General features: G+C 34.2%; 1 protein-coding gene across 9 annotated transcripts in view; it reads right to left on the reverse strand.

Annotated features, from left to right (window-relative positions):
- The window catches only part of DZANK1 (double zinc ribbon and ankyrin repeat domains 1), a 79103-nt gene that overhangs the window by 28480 nt on the left and 26098 nt on the right, over positions 1-24525 (reverse strand). For 8 of the 9 annotated variants that reach the window (XM_016146133.2, XM_016146136.2, XM_016146128.2 and 5 more), the window contains 3 exons: positions 18748-18865; positions 12320-12433; positions 6075-6167 (listed from right to left, as the gene is read on the reverse strand). In XM_016146133.2, coding sequence (XP_016001619.2) covers positions 6075-6167; positions 12320-12433; positions 18748-18865 — 325 coding nt within the window. The remainder of the gene's footprint in view (positions 1-6074; positions 6168-12319; positions 12434-18747; positions 18866-24525) is intronic. The other variant, XM_016146129.2, reaches the window with a different exon arrangement.

Below are 24525 nucleotides of genomic sequence, written 5' to 3' on the forward strand. Positions count from 1 at the left end.
AGGTACCCTTTCTAGAAAGAGGCCACATCAGCCCACAACACCCACAGAGACTGAGAAGGAAGATTTTTGTTTGTGTATACTTACCCTTACCCCATTTCTGTGCAACTAGGGGTGACTCCTGGGGATAAATCAAAAAAGAAACCCCTGGCACAGTTTTGCTTCAACTTAAATTTCAATTTATCCTACTGTTATAACAGAATTTTGATAAAACTTGCTAACCTGGATTTCTAAATATAAAGAAATATAAATATAAATGCATCTACTGTTTAAGTGGATTTTTTAATATAACATTGCTTTAAAGAAAGAACAGTAATCTTTATTCATATTACTGCTGCTAAACAAAGAAAAGACATAAAGCTTCAGACTGAAAATGCATTGTTACTTCAATAGCACTTCAATGATAAATACTCTCATTGTGACATCTAAACTCTGATATACCATTCAGATAAAAATACAATTTTGAAAACAAATTTAATTTTGTAATTGTTCCTGAAATCATTTTGTTGATAGGAGAGACCCAGAAACAACTACATAACTGACAATAAATAAAATCAATTTAAATCATTTTACTATTTATATAAGAACCCCAAAATGTCTGAGAAAATAATCTTTTGCTTGTCAATTTACTTAAATCTATCAGGAAGAGCACTCCAAGAATTCTTGAGTTTTATGGTTTTTCTTCATGTTTTCCCAATCTCACTATTTTTTCTCCCTAATGCCTTGGAAAATTATAAAGTCTGAAGCTAGGTTAAGTCAGAGAGATAAACAATTAACAACCAATAAAAGACTACCCTAGAATTGCAATAGATTTGATTTGGGAACAGATGGGTTTTCTTATTAAATTTGCCAGCTCAATAGCATATTTTTAATCTTGGTTCTGAAAAAGAAATACATATTATGTGACAGAAATCATCTTTTTAAAAAGCTATTCAGATTTCGTTCTGGTTATGATGGAATAAGATCATACCTAATGACCCCCATACAGAAAACAACTACAAAATCTGCTCATAATACATATAGGAACAGAAGCAGAGAGCCTCTTGAAGCAAGTAAACAAGCAGCAGCAAGGGGGTTATATAAAGTTAGTTTCCTTTTAGCCTGGGCAAGTAAGCGCAGTCCACAAGTGCATGTGAAGTGGTGGGAAAAGGGAAGTATTTCTGGCTAGGAGAATGAGAAGACTAAAGTTGGGTAATATTTGGCTACTGCAGAAGAAGGGAACTCCCAGAAAGAAGAGACAAGAGGGGATTCTCAAATTCTGTGTATTCAATCTCTTATTGATCCATGAACAATACAAGCACAGAACACTCAAAGCAGCTCAGCCAAACATGAAATATCTGAACAGAGACCAGACTTCCTGCTCCTCTCCCTCCCACCAAAAAACAATTTTCTTGTTTTCTTAGTATCTTGAGGAATTTTAGATTGTATCCTGGCATTATAAATGTTAAGTTGTGGTTCTTCTGGATTGTTACTATTCTCTGATGAGGGCTGGGTTTCTGTGTTTGTTGCTTTGTTTGTTTTATTTTATTTTGATTTATCAGGCAACAATACACATGACTAATTTTGGGAATGCACTGCCTAGAATTGAAATGAAATGAAATGAAATTGAAATGAAAATCAATTAAGTCCAACCCAGAGATGACCCAGATGTTGAAATTAGCAACCAGAATCTTAAGGCATATATTCTTCCCACTATGAATAAAAAGAAGTCTCAGGTAAGAAGTAGAAACAATAAAAAGAGAAACAAATGAAAATTCTAGAACAGAAAAATAAAATATTTGCAATAAAATATTTACTGGATGCACTGAATGGTAAAAGGAGATGAAAAGGGGGGTGAACTTGAAGATAGGGCAATATAAATTATACAACATAAAGAGTGAAAAAATTTTAATGAACAGAACCTCAAGGATATATTAGATTATATCAAACAATTTAACAGTTATGTACATACAATAAAGAGGTAAAGTAGAAGGCGAGTAGAGCAGAAAAACCATTAAAGAAATCATGACTTCAAAATTCCCATATTTGATGAAAGACAGAAACTTACAGTTATAAGATGGTCAATGAACACTAATTAGAATAATTGCAGAGAAGCTCACACTGAGGTACATTGTAGCCAAATCTTTGAAAGCCAAGGGTAAAAAAGTAAAATTTAAAAGCAGCAAGAGAAAAATAACATACTACATAGGTGGTAATGTCAATCTGATTAACATCACACTTCTACTCAGAAACCATGGCAAGAGTAGAAATCCTTAAAGTTCTAAAAGAAAGTAACTGTCAACCCAGAATCACACATCCATCAAAAATACCCTTTGAGAATAAAGGTGAATAAGACCTTTTTTTTTTGGAAAAAAGAAAGCTTAGACATTTCACTGCCAGTGGACCTGCACTATAAGAAATGATAAAGAGAATTCTGTTTGAAGGGAAATGATAGTGGAGAGAAACCTGGATTCTCAGATAAGGGTAAAGAATATCAGAAACAGTAAGTATCTGTATAGATACAAAAAAACCCCTAGTTTTTATCTTTTTGCTTTTTATTCTTAATTTCTTTATAAACCATATAATTATTTAAAGCAGAAATCACAACATTCTCATAGGGTTTATAATGTATATAAATGTAACACAGAAGATGGGGGTAAAAGAATATAAATCTATATGGTTGCAAGACTTCTGTATTTCACCTGATGTGATACAATAATAACTAATTAGACTAAAAAGTTTAAGATGTATATTTTAATCACTAGGGCAATTACTAAAAAATAATGCCAAGGAATACCACTAAAAAGCCAATAGGAAAATTAAAATGTATCCAGAAAACCTAAAGGCAGGAAAGTAGGAACAAAGGAAACAAAAAAATGAGAAAAGTAAAAGTTAAATAATAAAATGGTTGATCAAAACCCAACTATATCAATAATTACAATAAATTTTGATGGACTAAACATTCCACTTAAAAGACAGATTGTCACAATGCATTTTTTAAAACAGAAAAAAAAAGCAGCTACATGTAAGCCACAGACAAGACGCAACTATATAGGCTAAAAGTAAACATATAAAAAAATATTCAATTTAAATAATAAATAAATAATGAACAATTATGATTCTATCAGTACAGGATAAAACAGGTTTTAGGGAAAATGTATGAGAGATACAGAGGGGGTATTTCATAATGATACAAGTTAAATTTATCAGAAGACATAACAATCAAAAATATTTATGTGCCTAACAAAATACATAATGTAAAAAGTGACAGAACTAAAGAGAGAAATAAACAATTCCAAAATCATAGCTTGAGGTTTTAATACCCCTTTCTCAGCATTTGCTAGAACAATTAGACAATGATCAGTGAAGACACATAAAATCTGTTGTAATATTATACTTTGACTTAATTGATATTTATATGATACTATAACCACAATGACAGGACACATATTCTTTTCAAGTGTACCTAGTATGTTTTTAGGTTAGACTATATACTAGCCATAAAACAATTGCATTAACTTAAAATAACTAAAATCATACAGAGTATGTTCTCTGACTATAATGGAATTAAATTATAAATCAGTAACAATAAGATAACAAGAGAAACAATATATATTTGGAAATTAAATAACCAATTTGTAAATCATAGATCAAAGAAGTCATAGGTTAATTAGAACAAAAATTATGATAAAAATATAAAAAAATTGAACTGAATTATCATAAAAATACAATTTATATAAATTTCTAGGATGTTGCTAAAGGAATTCTTAGAGATAAATTTAGTTTCTTTTAGAAAAAAGAAAAATTTCAAATCAATAATCTGAGTTCTTACCTTAAGAAAATAGAAAAATCCTATTAAACCCAAAGCAAAGAGAAGGAAATAATAAAGAGCAAAACTCAAAAAAGAAAAACCAAAAAAATAAAGAAAATCAATAAACTGGAAGCTCGTTTCATAAAATTTATAACTATCTAGCTGAAGAGAGAGATTATGAGAGAGTAAGGCAGAGAGAGAACACAAATTACAGATATCGGGAATAAAAGGAATAAAAGAGGGAACAACATTACAAATCCCACACAGATTAAAATAGTAAAAAATGGAATATCATGAATAAAATGCCTGATAATACCAAATGTTGGTGACAATGTAAAGAAACTGGAACCTACATATATTTCTGGTAGGAATGCAAAATAGTACTGCCATTTTAGAAAACTATAGCATTAGCTTATAAAATTAAACATGAACCTAGTACCAAGCAATGTTACTCCTAGGTATTTATCCAAGAGAAATGAAAACTATGTCCACACAGACTTGTATGTGAATGTTCACAGCAGCATTATTCATAATAGCTTAAAACTGGAAATGATACAAGTGCCCATTAACTAGTAAATAGATCGATTAGTTGTATTACATCCATTCTGTGGAACAGTACTCAATGATTAAAATGAAAAAATTAATACATGAAACAACATGAATGAACTTAGAAAAAACTGTGTTAGGTGAAAGAAATCAAACATACAAAAAATTTACATACTTCCATAAAAGGTATAACCACAGTGTCCAAAGAGATCAGGGTTTTCTGGATAGTGATCAGGGGAGGAGCTCAGTTGCAAAGGGGCACGAGAAAAAAATTTTAAGGTAATGGAATCATTCTATATTTTTATTGTGGTGGTATATGATTACCAGCATTCATTAACCTGCATAATTAAAATAGGTGAGTTTTATTGCATATAAATTATACCTCAATAAAGACTGGAACAAAAAAGAGTTCCTTTAAATCAACTAGTCTCAGACCATCAGTAATTAGATACAACCTTAAATAATATTATTTCCAACTCTCCTGTTATGGGATGAATTGAATCTCCTCCAAAGAGATATTTTGAAGTCCTAATCCCTACATATGTGATCATGACCTTATTTGGAAACAGAATCTTCACACAGATAAACAGTTAAAATGAGGTCATTATGGTTGGCCTTAATCCAATATGACTGGTGTTTTTATAAAAAAAAAAAAAGAGAGAGAGAGAGTGAGAGAAATCTGGACGCAGAGATAGACACTAACAGAAAACGATGCGAAGACACAGAAAGAAGCTACCCATGTGACTAGAGTGATGCATCTACAGGCCAGGGAAGTTTGAGGCTACCAGAACAGAGGCATGGAACAGTACCTTCCCAGTACTCCAGAGAGAGTGTGACCTGGGCAACACCTTGATTTTGGACTTCTGGCCTCCAAAACTGTGAGATGACAAGTTTCTGCTGTTTAAGCCACTCAGTTTGTGGTGCTTTGTTTCAACAACCCCAGGAACCAATACACCTCCATTTGATACTAACCATGTTGACCACTGTTATTATCACCCATATGTCCAGTTTCCCAAAAAATCTCTCTGAGATGAGAATAACACCCCCCCATATGGTCAAATACACACACACACACACACACGTACGTGTGTGTGTGTGTGTGTGTGTGTGTGTGTGTTTGTGTCCCAAAGAAGCAATTTATTTTTCTTTTTAAGCTGGCTAGTAAATGCTGACTCCTTTTTGGTGTCGTTAGGCCAGGACAAAAGTCACCTATAAGTAATTTTTAAAGCCTCCTCTTCCTCAGAAACATTTTATACACATAAAACAGATCATCTAAACTGAACCTATTTACATTATTTAAGTTGCACACACTCCTAGTCCTTCACTTTAAACACTCAATATAGGCTGGTAGGAAACCCATAAATGGGTGCCCATAGTGTTCTCAGTTTCACAAACCAGCATGGCAGTGTCGCTGAAGACATACCTGACTGTAAATGAAATGTGAATAGGTCCACTTCCCCACTGGCTGCTGCCAGCATTCCATGCAAAGTTACTAAACGAAATTGTAAGAAATCACCAATTCCCTTGAAGTTAAGACTTTGAAAACAATTTTGCATTGGTGAACAAAAAAGTCCTCTCCACATTTAGAAATGTTGCTTTCAGTTTACCATGAGAGGCTTCTTTTGCTCTCTCTTTCCCCTCCAACTTCCTTTCTGCTCTGCAGATTATATTTATTTATCACCATTAACTTTGAACATTTAGCAGCCACTCAATATAGGACTGGCACACATAGTCAACCTACCTCTTGCGATGAAGGCAGGGCTCCCTCACAGGTGACACAGCATTTCAGGTGAGCAGGATTCCCTGTGCCACAGGTATGGCAGATTACTTTCTTCTTGAAAACAGAGAATAAAAAATACATGTTCCTATGAGCAAAGAACTGTATAAAAAATCATCAAGTAGTCTTTTCAGTCTTTGCACTCAATCAGCCAGCTATAGACACTGTTTCAACAACCAAACTCTGCAATTAGATTGATTTAGAAATTATTACAACACAAAGTATCAGATGAATGAACATAATTTTAAAAGAAACAAAATGCCAAATGAATAATCTGAAAAAGAGTACTCATTTGGCCTTTGGAAGGCAAACTGAATATTTTGCACTGATTATGTATGAGTTACTATTTTTTTAAATGTGAAAAATGTGATAGTAGGCTCTTCATCTCTTGGCTTGAACAATGAACAGAAAGGCCTAAGGCCAGCAAAAGCTTATCTATTTTTTTATAAGTAATCCAGTTCTTGAATTGAGGTTTACCCCATGAAGCTTTATATTAAATACAAACTTAGGTTTGTTCTACAGTTTCTCACTTAAGAATGGCAAAGTAGAAAGACTGCCTTAGAAAATGAATAGTAAGTGCAATTTTCCAAGTCCGGAACCCGGGGATAATTAACAATACAAAAAAAAGAAGGAAGGAAGGAAGGAAGGAAGGAAGGAAGGAAGGAAGGAAGGAAGGAAGGAAAGAAGGAAGGAAGAAAGGGAGGGAGGGTGGAAATATTGGTGAAAATAGCCTAACTAGAGTTGTTATCAGAAGTTTAGTCACCTCTACACTTATCGGGATGCTATCGCCTTCATTTGTTAATAACCGATGCCACTTAAGTGTTTTTCTACTTCAGGTACCTGTGCTCTCCAGGTGGCCTGAAAGTCATGTAGTATGTTTTAAAGCTGGTACAGATAAAGAAAACAATCAAGAAAAAAAAAAAAAAAAGCCCCCTGATGTTTTAGTTCCAATGTCACCAGGTAGGTCTGTGAAGCCTGGCCTTTCCAAATCTGGTTAGCTCCACTTCAACAGAAGACGCCAAAGTCTTCCTAGGAAGCTGAGTCAACTTAGGAAATCACAATTCCCAATTCAGAGAACTCCTAAAGCACAGATGCTGACTGCTTTTCAAAATGGCAGAGAATCATACACTTGTTCTCACTGGGTCCTGACACTCGCTGGTTTTAGCTTCTTCAGAGTGGCTCGAAGTTTCCACAGCATAGTCTGCAATTGCCCTGCAATTGCCAAAGCTCTTCTGTGAGATTCAGGGTTTTGATCTTTCTGAAGATGTTACCTCAGAAATGATCTGGTGAAATCCACTGAGAAGTGAAACAAATTTCCTGTCCCTTTGTTAAAAAATACTGAGATCAAACAAAAAGAATCCAACTGTTTGCTGCCAGAAATACTCTAGAAAGAAAAGATTGCAAACCAAGACTGCTTCCTTATTAGGTCCAACAGCTTACCCAAGACCCTCAAATTGCAAGACCCACAATCCAAAATTAGTATGTCTCCACATAGTTACTGTGTATGTGTTTGTGTGTGTGTGTGTGTGCGCGCGCGCACGCGCTGAGAGCACCTGAAACCTACTTTTAGCAAATTTCCACTACAAAGATGGATATGTTAATTAGCTTGACTGTAGTAATCATTTCACTATGTATATGTATATCAAAACATCATCACCTGTTGTGAGAAACACCTGCAGTCCTGGTGGGATGCCTAGTGCTTAGAGCAACACAGTCATCAGAAGCAGATGAAGACTTGCACAAGGACACATTGCAGGGAAGGCGCACACGCCTGACCTATTCTGGGACGTCTTGCTCCAGGGGCAAGGATAACACAGTGACAAGAACTAGAAAAGATGCTTAAGAGGAGATAGCTGAGAATACAGAGGTGGCTTTGAGGCCGGATCTGGGAGCTAGCTGTAGTTTGTATCCAGCTAATATCTGCTGACCTTAGAGTAACAATTACTTAATTACAAAACCAGCATTGTAGTGAAACTTAATAAAAAGCCATGGAGACAGCAGTGGGAAATGCTAGCATTGCCATTCATCCCCTCTCCCTTATCCATGTTAGTAAAAGCATTTCCAGACTCCAACACTTCTTCCTAACCGTCCCTGCAACAATCACCTTAATATATAAAGTTTTTATTAAAATAAGTAAACAAAAAATTTTAAACCAGCATATCATAACTGCCCAATCCCAACTCTTGCAAAACTCTTAAGTGTTTTTTTTTTTTAATTAATAAACTTTACTTTGGAGAGCAGTTCCAGGTTCCCATCAAGTCAGCAGAAATTATATGGGGACTATATGGGACAGAGAGTTCCAATATACTCCCTGTCCCCTACCAGACATAACCTTCCCCACTGTTGATGCTCCACACCAACGTGGTACATTTGTTATAACCAGTGAACCTACATTGATACATCATTATCATCCAAAGCCCAAAGTTTACATTAGGGTTTACTCCTGTCAAATTCTCTTTAAAATCACCCAAATGCAACACTAAAACCCTATGAATAGCTTTCCCTGTCTTCTTCCTTCTAAGATACTAAAGCAGTCATAGTGGTGGTTTATCTTACTGCATCAGGTTTAACCTTGGTCAACAGGTTTCTCTAGTGGTTTTTCTGATGGCTTCTTGACACCATGCCTTGGCTCACTTCCTTGAAGAGCAACAACCATGACCCAGAGATAGAAATAATATTATATTACAATCACAATACTCACAGATTCATATATGCTCACAGGGATGATTTGGGACTGAGGCCACCATCAGACTGCCTTAATGAGGATGCTATGCTAAATATCTATGACAAGAGCTTGAAAAAAAAGTCACTACTCTCAACTGCCATCTCATCCACAGCATTTGCAATTTATCTAGTTGAGTGTTTCCATGCAATTTAGTGAACACAACTTAGTCTTGGTGTAAAACTTTTCCTTACAAAGTAGTTGGAAGATGAGAGCAATTTTCTAGTCTCCCAAGTGATAAGCTTTAATTGACACAATGAAATGAAGAATGTTAGAAACAAATTAGCAGGTCCTTGGGAACTTAGTTTCAAAGTTTATTTTGTAAGCTGCCAAACTACAGCTCTGCTTGATGCAGATCTGTGGTTACATCGGCTTTAGCCCAAATCATGTGCAAGAGGCTGGGGTCTCATTGGAGGTAACTGTGCCCCAGATGTTGAGTCATCAGATTTTTTTCAGAGTAATGAGTTCGAAAGGATCCCAGACCTAAGCCTCTCAGATTTGAGAAACTCCAAATATGACTAGAGTCCCTGGAGGTAATATCCTAAGTGGCTAAAGTCCAAAGGAAACTGAAGATCTCTTACTAAAGGAAAATTTTTCTGTTCTAGTGACAAGGGGGATGCTAATATTAGTTTTTGACTTTAGATAATGGCCAATGGAATGCATTTGTTTAAAAATAAAACAAATCTAAATTTTGTGAATATATATGAATATGTTTCTGTTCATCTAGAAAAATACATAGAAAGAAGGACGCTAGACTGTTATGATTGGTTATTTTGGAGGGGCAGGAAAAATAGAGGTGGGTGGGGAAATTATACATGTGGGGAAATTACCTGTGGAACATTTCACTTGTTAAAAAATTTGGAAAATTTTTAAAAAGTATAAAATCCTCTTATTTTGAAACATTGACATCTTTGCCAGAGGGTAAAAGAAGATATTTCTGCTACTGTATCTTCTCATCTTGATAGGAAAAAAAAATCTGACAGAGTAAAATTCATTGACAAGTATCGACGAGTATTCCTGAGAGAATGTTTTCCAAAAATCTATTTTTCTTGTAAGATCTGGGAAAATCACTGGGATGAAGAATTTCAGCCCAAGGTTCCATAGAGGTGTTCTTTTGTGAGTAGAAGCAGCAATACTGATAGTCTAGCTATCAAAATGAGGCATTTCTCTCCAGGATCAGATGTTATGGTGATAAAAGTCTCTAAAAATCAAGTGTGATTAAAATCAAGTGTAATCGAGTGTAGGTCTAGGGTTCAGAGCCCAGAGAATGCAGTGTGTAGAACCCTAGAGAGAGTTCCAGGAAGCAGCATGCTAGGAAATGTCACATCAAAAGGTACCTTTCAAAAAGCTCCTCAGTACGTAAGGTCTTGCACTGGAGGTGCAACGTAGAGCCCAGAGAAATTCGGTGAACATGAAGGAATGTTTGTGGCTGCACCATGGTGAGGAATGCCAGCTACCTGGGGCAATGCCCAAGTACCTGTGACTATAGAAGGCCTACCTAGAGACCTTACTTCTTCCTCAGCTTTCTCCCTTCAATCTTTCCTCTTTAAGGGACCATAAATTGAAGGTCCAGAAACTTTCTCAGCCTCACACTATTCTTTATGCCATCTTGGCACTTCTTGGAGTTTAGACTTCTTCCAATAAATTCTTAGGGTATAGAATATACTGTGTATATGGTTAAGTTTCCAACAAAAAAAAGTAGTAGTAGTATCAAAAGAAATAAAAATGTTTTGATAAAAGTCACCCAATTAAATGCTTCATTATTGATAGTATAAGATACACACTTGTTGAAGATATGTCTTTATTAAGAGTAGTGGTAAATCATAACAATCTAATGCTAAAACAAACATAAGAGGAAAACATGGTGCCAATAGAAATGATCATGAGTGTCTCATTTCTGAGAAAATGATAAAGGCAATACCCTAAATTATTATTTCCTATGATCTTGAGAAAATTAATGTTTCAGGGAGCCCTTTATGGAAGCTGTACCAATTCTAGGAATATTTAGCTAACATAAAGCTTGTTTATTCAGTAAACTCATAATTCCCTTTGAAAATTCATCATCAAAAGTTAAACAGCATTGATTTTCTCAATTTTATCTTTGATTTCTTAGTTGGTTTCTTCATTATAAGGTATATTTCTGACTTTGGCCCATCAATAGAATAGAAATGAATTGCAAGTGATCATTTCTCGCTCATAAAAATTCTACTTTAAAAAGAGATTTAATGTTACTAATTACTAAAGAAGTCCTTCAATATAAGATCCACAATTAAGAAGACAATTACTTACATATATCTTCTATCTCCCTACCTTTCCACAAAATGGGAAGAACTCTGGATTTCAAATACTGAGGGTGGCATGATATATAGCGACCTGGGCTCACAACCAACACTTACCCCTATTCTTCCTATTTAGAATAGTTCAAGGAGTTTGGATGATATAATCTTCGAACATTCTGGGTAAGTATTAGTAAGAATAGGTTCTGCTGTGATTAACAAAACAGCCGAATAACAGTAGCTTGAACAAGAGAGAAGTTGATTTCCCTGTCACGTGTAAGAAGTCTGCAGAGAAGCTTCCAGGGCTGTTTGGTGGCTTTTAAAGTTTCTTAAGATTGAAAACAGTCATCTAACAAAAACGTTAGTAAATTTGTAACTACCTGACTTTGGCCCAGCCAGTTCTTCAAAATCTCATTTCTGAAGGCTTCATAGCCTGAGATACTTTGGAACCTTGCAGAGTGAAGGAGAGCTTAGAGGTGGAAGGAAAAGTAGACATATCTTTTATAAAATTCAATGTGTCTGTCCATATAGCATCCACATGGTCATTTTAGGGGTGTTATGGTTCTAATTTTACATTAAGTGCATGAATTTCCCTTCTTACTAAAAATTCCTGCTTTTTTAATCACCCAAATTCTCTATTAAATCTATTTTACTCTCTACTGATCTGTACTTGAGATTAGAGAGGAGGTGAATGGGATGTAGCTTTAAAAAATGGAGAAAAGATACAGTTGTATGTTCGATGATTCTCCCCCCAAATTTTTCACAGTATATAATTTGTCTAGCAAATTTTTTGAATGTATACAATGATACTTAACTTATTCATTCATGTGACTACTTCTAATCATTCTTTACTACATAATAGGAACCCATAATCAAAAAAAAGCAAATAAAAGCATGAAGCCACTTTTAGGACAGGATTAAAAGTCAATATTAATTGCAGTGATCGAATTTAAATATATAAGTAAGGAATTGTCTAAGTTAGCTGTAGTGCAATTTGTCCTCCAAATCTATGATCAGAACATATCTATGTATTTCAACTGGCAAGTTAAACTCTTGGTCAGCAGCCTTTCCAAAAAGTAGAGTGGATTTTGTTCACAGATATTAGCTCATCAGTTGTTAGCCAATTCCATCAGCTGAAGAAGACATTTAATTGTTTAAACATTACTTTCTACATATTTTATTCATGTTTTTATGTAATCACTTTTCATTACCTTCAAGCGGAGGCTGGCCTGTGGTTGCAGCTGTAGAGCAAGAGGAGCCTCACACACCACACAGATAGGAGTGTTCATGGGCACCAAGCTTCCACACTCTACACATAAGCCTATCTGCACAAAGAAAGAAGTCAAGTTCACCTTGAGATGCAACAGCCGAAGGTATAAGTAGACCTTAGAATGTAAGGTTTAATTTGCTTTTGTAAACAAAATTACCTTTATTCTCATTTTTTCCTATGAAGAGTAAAAACATGTTTATTATAGAAAACAGATATGTAAAAAATAAAAAGAAAAGAAAAAATATCTTACAGCATGATGGAGGAAGTTGACAAATCCTCTCTCCAAATAGCAATTATAAAGTTGGATAAAACTGTCAAAAACCAATCATTTCAGACTCTGAAAGTCAACCAAAGATGGACAACAAACTGAGAAGTACTGAACTTCAAATAAGAACATTACAAATCTGTGTGGCTCTTGTATGGGACCATTCTCATCCTCTTCTAGCTTTATCGGCATGGTACTCCCCAGGCTGCACATGAAGATATAAGAAAGCTCAGCATAAAGTAAAAGCTGGGACACCCTTGAAAACAACCTGAAGTTGAAAGTCCTACCTAGCTCACACATAGGTCTATCAACAGAGAGTGGAAGCCTTACTGGTAAAGGTATTTGAGCACATCTTCTGGCCAATCTTCGGTCAAACACTAAGTAATGCACACCCGAGGGCAATGCTAGGCTTATGAATAAAAAGTAAAAGAAAAAAAAGTCCCAATATTAGTGGTCAGAAATTGCATGGGAGACAGTCATGAAAGATTTAATCCAAGCAAAACAAAACAAAACAAAACAAAACAAAACAAAACAAAACAAAAATAACAGTATCAGAAAAAGTCGAAATCAAGAGTATTTGCAATATATTACCTAAAATGCCCAAATTTTTAAAAATTTTGAGATATGAAAAAAAAACCAATAAAGTATGACCTATACTCAGGGAAAAAAACAGTTAATAGAAATTGTTTTTGAGTATCCCCATATGTTAGACTTAGAAGGAAAAAATTTTAAAACAGCTATTACAAAAAAGTTCAAAGAACTAAAGGAAACCATGTTTGAAAAATTAAAGGAAGCATGATAACAATGATCTGAAAAATAGGGAATCTCAATAAAGAGAATAGAAATTATTCTAAAAGAACCAAGTCAAAACCTGGAGTTGAAAAGTAAATTAATTAAATGAAAAAAAAATTATCAGAGGGATTTACGACAGATCAGAGATAAGAGGAGAAACAATCAGTGAACTTAATTATAGTCCAATAGAAATTTCTCAATCTGAAGAATAGAGATAAAAGATTGAAGAAAACAGACCTCAAGACCTGTGGGACAACATCAAAAATACCAACATACATATAATGGGAATCCCAGAAAGGGAGAAAGAGAAAGAGTCAGAAAAAGAATTTGAAACAATAATGGCCAAAAACCTCTTACATTTGCAGACAAATATTAATTTGCAGACCTAATAAACTCAATCATACCCAAGAATGATAAACACAAAGAGATCCACGATTAGATGTGGTATAGTCAAACTGTTAAATGTCAGAGACAGAAAAAAAAAAATCTTAAGAGTAGGAAGAGAAAAAACTATCACATATATAAAAACCATGGCAGCAGTAAAATAACATATTCAAAGATCTGAAACTAAAAATAACTTACAAACAAGCATTTTATATACAGTAAAACTATCCTTCAAAAGTGAAGGTGAAATAAACATTCTAAGATAAACAAAAACAGAGAGAAATTGCTAACAGGCATGCCTTTAGTAGAGGCAGTCCTGCAGACTACAAATAAATCACACAAGATGATAACCTAAGTTCACAATAAAGAAATGAAGAAATGAGAAACAATAATTGTCAAAAATCTCTTACATTTGCAGAGATAGTAAGTATGGGGGTAAATACAAATGATTCCATAAATATTTTTTCTCATCTCAAAATGACGTAAGATTGTTTAAAACTGTACTTTCAGTTTATAACATATACAGATGTAATATATTTAACAATATATCAAAGATATAGAAATGGGGAGGAAAAGGAAATATATTACAGCAAAATATCTGTATTTTATTGGATTTAAATTGAGGTATTTTGAAATAAACTGTGAGAAATTAAGGTGCATATTGTGATCCCTAGAGCACCTTTAGAAAATAATTTTTAAAATAGTAAAAACAACATAGAAATTAAAATGGCACACTAAAAATTATTTATTTAACACACAAAAGGCAGCAAAGAATGGCCAGAGAAACAGAAAAGACATGAGACAAATAGAAAACAAACAGCAAAATGGCATATGTAAATTCAACCATATTAATAATGACATTTAACGTGAATAGACTAAACACACTCAAAAGGCAGAGATGGTCAGACTGGATAAAAAACATAACCAAACTATATGCTGCCTACTAGAGATATGCTCTAGACTCAAAAATACAAATAGATTGAAAGTAAAATACAACAAAAGATATATAATGCAAATAGCAACCATAAGAAATACCAGGAAAAAAGGGACTTTAAAACAAGAAATACCTCTAGAGACAAAGAGGCATCTTGTGATGATAAAACAGTCAATAAATCAGGAAGATACAACAATTATAAATGTATATGAACATAATAACAAATCACCAGAATACATGAAGCAAAAACTATGAGTCACACTTCAAGTAAGGTTCCATCTATCATCTGATCACTCTAAGCCCCAGTTTTTATTGGTGGATCATAGTGGTATTTTGGATCTTCAAGAATTAGCGTCAGTTCAGAGCCAGTATCTAGTAATCCCCCAAAGCTTTGGGCATTTCCTTTTCACCAGTGCATAGTCACTCCAGTGACAGCAATAAGTCGCTTTGAAAAAGCTTTGAGAAAGATTTGATATGAACTTACAATGTCACAGTGTGCACCTATCTGTCCCTCTACCTGCTGGGTCCATACTCATGGAGATTTGGTCTCCTTCAATTAAGGTGCTCTGGGTTTGTAAATTGACTTAGGTCTGGGAACTGGGTAATAGACTTGGATGTTCTGTTGTGTAACTTAAGTCTGGTTTTTGACTACAAGACCTAGTAGTGTTTTAAAAATTATTATTATATAGACTAAGCAAGAAATACATTGATTTCATTCCTGGGAACAACATGATCGGATTCTAATTACTGATATGTCACTGCTACCTTGTAAAGTAGATGTGCCCATCTTGTCTTTGGCAGTTAAGTGCTGCTACTTGACCTCTGCTACTCTGGAATCCTATTGGCCCCAGGGGGGCCAATCAGGGGGCCCATCTCAATGGCAGCATCCCCTCCATAATTATGCCTGGCCTACACAGGAAAGCAGATACAGAACTTTTCAAGGATATGAGTGCTCCTTTCACTAATTAATCCCTGAATTCCTTAGCGATGGATGTATCCTCTGAAATGTAGGTCAGATTTGGGGAGTAGAGGGCACACATGATAAAGCTCCTCTAACATTCCTATCTTCCTTCACATAATGCTAGGGAAGTTCTCATATCTCAGTCTTGCTAAACACAGGCCACTATTGGGTCCAAGTTTTAGTCAGCCAATCAAAAAAGCAGTTAGAGCCACCTCCAGCTGCATTAGCTAACACATTAAATCCAGACTCTATGGATAGTGCATGCGTATCAATGAATTTGGCCAAATTTAATGTTATAACCTGGCCTCATTTAAAATCCACTTCTCCAACCTGTTCATCAAGATTCTGTCAATATATGTTGGCAAAATTGTGTTCTTCTTTTCGTGTGTAAGCTATTTTCACTTGGGTCACAGTGTGCATCTATCTACAGCATGGTAGAAATACCAAAGGGTACATGTGGTGGGTCTTGAGGAGAATAAACATCCCCTTTCAAGGTATAGCCTGAGGTGAAGTTATCACAGAGCTTTCAAGCAAAAGAAGGCCAGTATCCTCAGATAGGAGGGAAAGCTACATCCACTGGTAAGGAGGCTCAAAGTGACTTAGGGGTTCAAGATTATCGGTTTTATCTGGGTCCAACCTGAGATCTCCATTTCAAGTTTCAGAATCTCATTCCTTCCTACTCTATGTCCTATCACATAAGAAACTTGGTGATAGCATGAATTCAGCTGATACTATAGCTCACCAACATATAAACTTAAATTTTGAGTTTGATTTCAGCAGTATAATGCTGGAACTATAAGAATAGGTTATTTTATGGCAGTCGTGGGAGCTCTCCGGCTCTCAGACTAAGATCTAAAGGTCCTGCACTTATTGGTTTCTGTGAATGCTCCCATGTACCAAAGAGGATCCATCCCGCACCACAGTCCTTGAAGTCACCATTGCTGTTATAACAGTCAAGGGCAGCAGCTACCTAACTACTCAAGATTCTTGCTTCAGCTAGCACTTCATCTCTATCAGCCACATGTGACAGCTTGATTAGTTGTGATGCCACTTCAGGCTATGGATTACTAGCATCTTGTTTCCCATTGACAAGGAGCTCAGCACTTCTCTCTAGCAAAGATAAGGACCAAACCACTTCTAAAACCTTATCTTTGCAGGACTACTTCCTAGGTACCAATTCTGTATAAGTAAGAGTCCAGTCAGGAGACAGAAATCACAAAATAATTTGAACAGAGAAAGTTTAATATAAATAATTAGTAACTAGTAACAGAGGATTAACTACCAATGAATAAAGCAAGCTCTAAAGAATACAGGAATATCCAATAGGGAGCAGTCACTACCTCCATGACTGAGGCAGAGAACCCAAAGAGGGTCGAATTTGGAAGAGGCACTTACTGGACAGTTGGGTTCACTGAGGTGACACACATCAGAGCTGTCAAGTAAAAATTGCCCACTGGGGTCCTATGAAACTTATTAAGGATCTCTCTCTCAGGGAAGCTGGCAGAATATGCTGGGAAGCCACATGCTTAAATTTGCTGGGAAACTGCCCAGTGGGATACCTGAGACTATCTGAGAAGCTGGCTGGGGTGCCAGTGGGACTCACTGGGAGCTGTTTATGGGATGCCACTGAAATTCACTAGAGTTCAGCATAACTAGGTGTCCTATAGGTTAGCTGAGCACCATCAAAACAAAAAGAGAGAAGAGCAGAGCATACCGAACCATGAAAGGATGGCAAGCCCATTCTCCTGCAGTGTCTTTCCACAACAATGTCCATCTACTGACTGAAATGAACATCAGGCCAGCTGGTGAAGGAAAAATGTTTAAGGTACCACAAGGCAGGGCAATGAAAGATGAATCTGGAGTTGAGAGGCACACCTCTGCATTTCTCTAAGGAGACTGAGTGTCTTGGGTCCAGGATCCTGTGAGCAGTATCTACCCCTCTGAATCTCAGAAACTCAGCTCAGTGCAGAACACAATAAGTGCTCAATAAATAATTTAAATTATAAAGCTGTTTATACATTATAGCATATTAATAAATATAATTTGGGGAGTAGTATAAATGTTTCAAAGTTCATCATTTTAAATATTTATAATCTCCGATAATCCTTTCTGCCTATGAAAACAAAGTTCTGAAAGTCTGTTTTCAGGCCAGTAAAAATAATTTTGATATCGTACCAGTGAATATAAAAAGGAAAAATTCAAACCAGTGGGACCCGTTCATATTTTATTTGCTGTATTATCTTTTTCAAGGAGTTCAAAATATATCATAGAAGTAAATTAAACAACAATGTGCCTGCTCATTTAGTATCAGATCCCTTGCTTGAAGTCATAACTTACTTCTAAAACTCTGGACTTTGAACTAACTGAACTAGTGACTTTTTTTTAATGACTGTCTTTTTTGTATGGTCATTTCCCACTCAACTTCACAGATCCTTTTATTTCACTTTGTAAACCCTAGTTAAAAAAAATATATATCAAGTGTATAAGAGATGAACACATATTAGTGACGGTTTTGATTTTTGGTAAGCCAAGTATGCTTTCTAACTAACTACAAACTTAGTGGTAAAATAATATCAATTATTATCTATCTTAGCCAAAACTTTTAAATTTATCAATCTATAGCCTTTATAAACAGCTTCTTTGGACAGAATGATGTATCTTATGGATATACAGATTTGTAATTAGTATTTCTTGTTATTTATTTCTAGAATATATTTCCTTACTATACCTAAGTTATGAACAGAAATATTATATGAGTAGGAAACATATATTTATCCAAGCATGCATCATTACAACAATAAGATTTTAGTCCCTTTATGAGCCTGTGTTTCTACAAGGCCACACAAAAGAAATAGAAAATAAGTTTTTTTTTATTTCTAAATAGGAGTCTAGATAGTAAGAAATTAATCTGCCAGTAATTTTTTGCAACATGTATTTATGCTTATAGTTTGTGTATACCAGGTACTGTGCTATTGCTGTAAATAAAGAAGTGATAAACTAATTTTAAAAGATTTTAAGGATTCTGCTGCTCACCTGAGCTCCTTCTGGGGGTGGGAGACGATAGCCATATATAGGTGGGACGGGTGAGCCACATTCCTGACAGAAGCAAGCAAAGGGATCAGATGGACGGGTGGCAAGGCAGTGGGCACACCTACAACAAAAGAGGTTCCAGATTGGCTGTGTTCTGATGAGTTTACATTAAAAAGTCAGATGAATGTCTAAAAGTGTTCAAACTTTTTTTTTTTAGATTCTCTTCATTTTTTTTAATTAAGTTTATTGCGGGTAACATTGGTTAATATAATCATACAATTTTCAGGTGTACATTATCATTTAACATCTGTATATTCTATTGTGTGTTTACCACCCAAAGTCCAGTTTCCTTCATCTATCATATATTTGATCCCCTTTACCCACTTCACCCTCCCTCTAACCCCTATATTTGACCTCCTTTACCCCATCTACCTCACAAATAAAATAACCAAAAGAAGAATAGTCTCAAAGGCTATGGAACAAGATCAAGAGAGAAGATGCCTCTCCAGTCATTTTATCACAAAGTGGCCTCACAGCTGGAACCAATGGTGCCCTTCACCTATCTCACTTCCTGACTGCAGCCAAAGTTTATCAGCAGCTTTGATCCCATTTTCTTAGTGGTGCTCTGGCTCATCCTATCACATTGGATTTGACATGTGAGAGTGAACCTTGGGAATTACAGTAATGTCTGCATTGCATTTTTCTGACTTCCTACTTGAGTTTTGTGACCAGTCTGTGTGACACTCTAGAGGGTCACTATCAGGCAGGCCCTGCCTTTGCCTTCACTCATCTGGGTAGAGTCCCAAGGCTTTGCCCCAGCAACATCTGACCCAATTTCTTAGGCAGCTGGATCCCATCAATTAGTCCTCACATGCCTACCTGGTTCTGGATATCAGTCAAAGTGAAAGTATTGACAAAATTCAACATCTTTTCATGATTAATAAAAAATTCCATAAACTAGGAACAAGAGGAAACATCCTCAACATGATAAAGACCACATCATACTCAATGGAACATTACACTCAATGGTAAAAGACTGAAAGCTTTTCTCCTGAAATCAAGAACAAGACAAGGATAGCAACTTTAACCACTTCTATGCAATATAGTATTGGAAGTTCTAGCCAGAGCAAATAGGCAAGAAAAGAAATAAAAGGAAGAAGTTAAGTTATTTCTGTTCACCAATATGATGATCTTATATGTAGAAAATCTGAGAGAATACACATAAGTAAACTGCGTATAACATACATTGGAATAAATTTAACCAAGGAGTAAAAAACTTGTACAATAAAAAGTAGAGAACTTTTCTGAAAGAAATTAAAGAAAACATAAATAAAAGACATCTTGTATTCATGAATCAAAAGACTTAATATTGTTAAGATGAAAATACTACCCAAAGCATTTTTTTACAGATGTAATGCAATCCCTATTAAACTCCCAATGATTTTTTTTGCAAAAAGAAAAACTCATCCTAAATTCATATGGAATCTCAAGGAACCCTGAATAGCCAAAACAGTCTTTAAAAAGAACAACATTAGATGATTCATATTTCTTGATTTCAAAATATGCTGCAAAACTAACTAATAAAAGCAGTATTGTTCTAGCATAAGGACAGACATAAAGACCATTAGAATAGAATAGAGAGCCTAGAAATAAACCTTTGCAATTATGGCCAAATGATTTTTGACAAGGATACCAACATCATTCAATGGGGAAAGGACACTCTTTCCAACATGGGTACTGGGAACAATGGATATCCATGTGCAAAAGAATGAAGTTGAAATCTTACATAATACCCACCACATGCAAAAATTAACTCAAAATGGTCAAAAGCATCAATATAAGAGATAAATCTATAAATACTTTAGAAGAACACATACAGAACAAGCTTCATGACATTGGATTTGGCAACAGTCTCATGGATATGATACCAAAAGCACAGGCAAGAAAAGAAAAAAATAAATAAATGACCATCAAAAGTTAAAACTTTACATATCAAAGGATACTATCATGGGAGTGAAAAGACAACCTACAAATGGGAGAAAATATTTCCAAATCATATATCTGATAAGGGATTAATATCCAGAATATATAAAGAACTCCTATAATTAAACAACAAAAACAAACAACCCATTCAAAAAATGGACAAAAGACCTGAATAGACATTTCTCCAAAGAAGACATACAAATAGCCAAGAAGTACATGAACAGATGTTTAATGTCACTTGCCATTAGAAAAATGCAAATCAAAATCGCAATGAGATGCTATTTATATTCATTAGGATAGCTATCATTGGAAAAATGGACAGTATGTATTGGCAAAGATGTGAAAAAATTAAAACCCTTGTGCATTTCTGGTGAAATGTAAAATGATGCAGCTGCTATAAAAACAGTTCAGCAGTTCCTCAAAAAGCTAAACATAGAATTACCATATAATTCAGAAATTCTACTCTTAGACCAATATACAAATGCATTGAAGGTGGGGACTCAAAACAGATAATTGTACACCAATGTTCATAACAGCATTATTTACAATAGTCAAAAGGTGGAAACAACTTGAATACCCATCAACAGATAAATGGATAAACAAGATGTGGTATACACATACAATAGAATATTACTTATCTTTAATAAAGAATATAATTCTGATACATGCTAAAATATTAATGAACCTTGAAAATACTATGCTAAGTGAAATAAATCAGTCACAAAATTACAAGTATTATCTGATTCCACTTATATGAGGTAATTAGAATAGGCAAATTCATAGAAATAAAAAGTAGAATAGAGGTTACCAGGGGCTGCAGAGGGTAATGGGAAATTATTGTTTAAGGGGAACTCTCATTCTATTTAGAATGATGAAAAAGTTCTGGAAATGAATAGTAGTGATGGTTGTACAACATTGTGAATGTACTTAATGCTACTAAATCTTACACTTAAAATCGTTAAAATAGTACATTTTACTTATGCATATTTTACCACAATAAAAAAGTATAAAGGATCTAAAAAATAATTGATTATATGAAATAAAAATAATAATGTATCGTGTGGTTCATAATATTTTTAAAAGTAAAATATACGACCACAGACCACAGTGGCTATTGGTATTCAGTTACTGGAAATATCTGTCACAAGGTCCCTGTGCTGTATATGAAATAGTACAATACCACTTGAAGATAAGCTGTGATAAGTTAAAAAAGTACGTATACTATAAACCCTAGAGCAACTACTATAAAGTTATAGCTAATAAACCAAAAAAAAAGATAAAATAAAATATAATCATAAAACATACCCAATTATTCCAAAAGAAGGCAGAAAAAAAAAGGCAACAAAGTGTAGGTATGACAAACAAAACAAATACATGATGGTTGATTTAAATTCAAACATATCAATAATCAGAATAAATATAAACATTCAATATCTCTATTAAAATGCAGAGATTGTCACATATGATTTTTAACAAAGCAAAACCTAACTATGCTGTTTTTTAAAAAACTAAATTTGTAAGGAGACACAAATAGGTTAAAGCAAAAGGATGAAAGATATAACATGCAAACATTAATCTTAAGTTAGTAGGAGTGACTACATTAATAGCAGACAAAATAGATTTCTGAGCAAAGAATATTATCAGGGTTAAACAAGGTTATTTTATAAGGATAAAGGGGTCAATTCAGCAAGAGGACATAAAAATCCAACAAATTTATCACTTAATAATAGAACTTCAAGTACATGAAACAAAAACTGATAGAAATGTAATAAGTAGACAAATTCACAACTATAATCATAGATTTCAATATAACTTACTCAATAATTGATTAAACAACAGACAGAAAATCAATAAAGATAGAGATCTTTTAAATACTCTCTACCAATTTAATCTAATTGACATTTATAAAACACTCATCCTAGCAAAACAAATTATTTTCAAAGGCACATGAAACATTTACCAATCAAATCATACAATATATATGTTCTCTGACCAAATACGAATTACATTTTAAATAAGCATCAGAAAATAGAAGGAAAATCCCCAAATATTGGGAAATTTAACATAATACTTCTAAATAGCCCATGGGTCAAAAAGAACAAGGATAGTTAGAAACAGTTTGAAGTGAATTAAAATTAAAACAAAATGTATCAAATTTGGGGACTTCAACTAAAGCAGTAGTTAGGAGGAAATGCCTATATTAGAAAAGAAGAAAGGCTACAATGAGATGGCTTTATCTTCCACGTTAAAGAATTTAGAAAAAGAATCTCAAATGAAACTCAAGTTTCATTCAAAAAGAAATAGATAAGCCCAAATAGACATATCTATTAAAGAAATTGAATGTGTTTTTAAAATCATCCTTAAAAGAAAACTCTGAACCCCAGTGAATACTACCAAACATGTAAGAAAGAAATAATACCAATTCTACACAAACTTTCAGAAAATTGAATAAGACAGAATACTTTCCAACTCATTTTATGAAACCAGAATTATCTTGATATTAAAACCAGACAAAGACATTATAAGACAAAAAATTATACAGCAATATCTCAAGAAAAATTCTACAGTTAATATCCCCTTTAATATCAAGAAATGGAATACTTTCTCCTTAGGATCAGGAATAAGGCAAGGAGGTCCACCATGTCTATTACAAATTTACTGGAGGTTCTAGCCAATGTAATAGGTCAAGAAAAAAAAGGGGCTCTATATAAGAAATGGAGTCACACAACTGTCTTTATTTGCAGGTTACCCGATCATCTATACAGATAATTCTACTGAATCCGAAAGAATAAGTGGATTTTGTAAGATTCCAGGATATATTGTCACAGCACAAAACTCAATTGTTTTTTATATTCTAGCAATAAATAATCATAAATTTAAATTTTAAAAGCAGTACCACTTATAACAAGTACCATTTATATCAAAAGATATGAAATACTTAGGGATAGATTTGACAAAAGGTATGTAAAGCCTGTGCACTGAAAACTACACACTGCTGAGAGATGTTAAGGAAGACCTAAATAATGATGAGATATACCATTTTCCTAGACTCTAAAGACTCAAAATGTTATCTCAATTTTCCTTAAATATATAAATTTAATGGAACCCAAATCAAAATTCTAGCAGACATTTTATAGACATTGACAAACTGATTTTAAAATTTATTTGAAAAGGGAAAGGGCCTAAAAGTGCCACATTTTTGTAAGTTAAGAACAAAGTTGGAGAATTTACAATACTTGGTTTCGAGATCTATTATAAAGCTATATAGTAATCAAGGCAATGTGGTAGCAAATAAATATAGACAATCATCAATGGACCAGATTATAGAGTCCAGAAACAGATTCACACACAAATATCGTCAGTTGTTTTTAAATATTCCAAATGTAATCAATGGGGAAAGGATCATCTTTTCTGGAATAAATGGATATTCTTATGCAAAAACATGAACCTGAACCCTTATCTCACACCACATATGAAATTAACCAAATATAGATCATAGACCAAAATGTAAGGGATAAAACTTCGAGAAGAAAGCATAGAAGAAAATCTTATAGTGAATGGGATATGTCTTAGGTTTAGGAAAGATTTTTAAATATGTCAAAATAAGTAGGAAATATAAAAGAAAAATAAATACATTAGATCTCATCGAAAATAAAAACTTTAGCTCTTTAGAAAAAAAAATTCATAAGAAAATAAAAAGCCAAGGACTGGGAGGACATATTTACAAGGCATATATCTAATAAAAGAAAACACATATAATTCTATAATGAAAAGATACAAAATCCAGTTTTTAAAAAG

Source organism: Rousettus aegyptiacus, unplaced genomic scaffold (genome assembly GCF_014176215.1).
Source record: "Rousettus aegyptiacus isolate mRouAeg1 unplaced genomic scaffold, mRouAeg1.p scaffold_m13_p_12, whole genome shotgun sequence".
In the NCBI taxonomy this organism is placed as follows: Eukaryota; Metazoa; Chordata; class Mammalia; order Chiroptera; family Pteropodidae; genus Rousettus; species Rousettus aegyptiacus.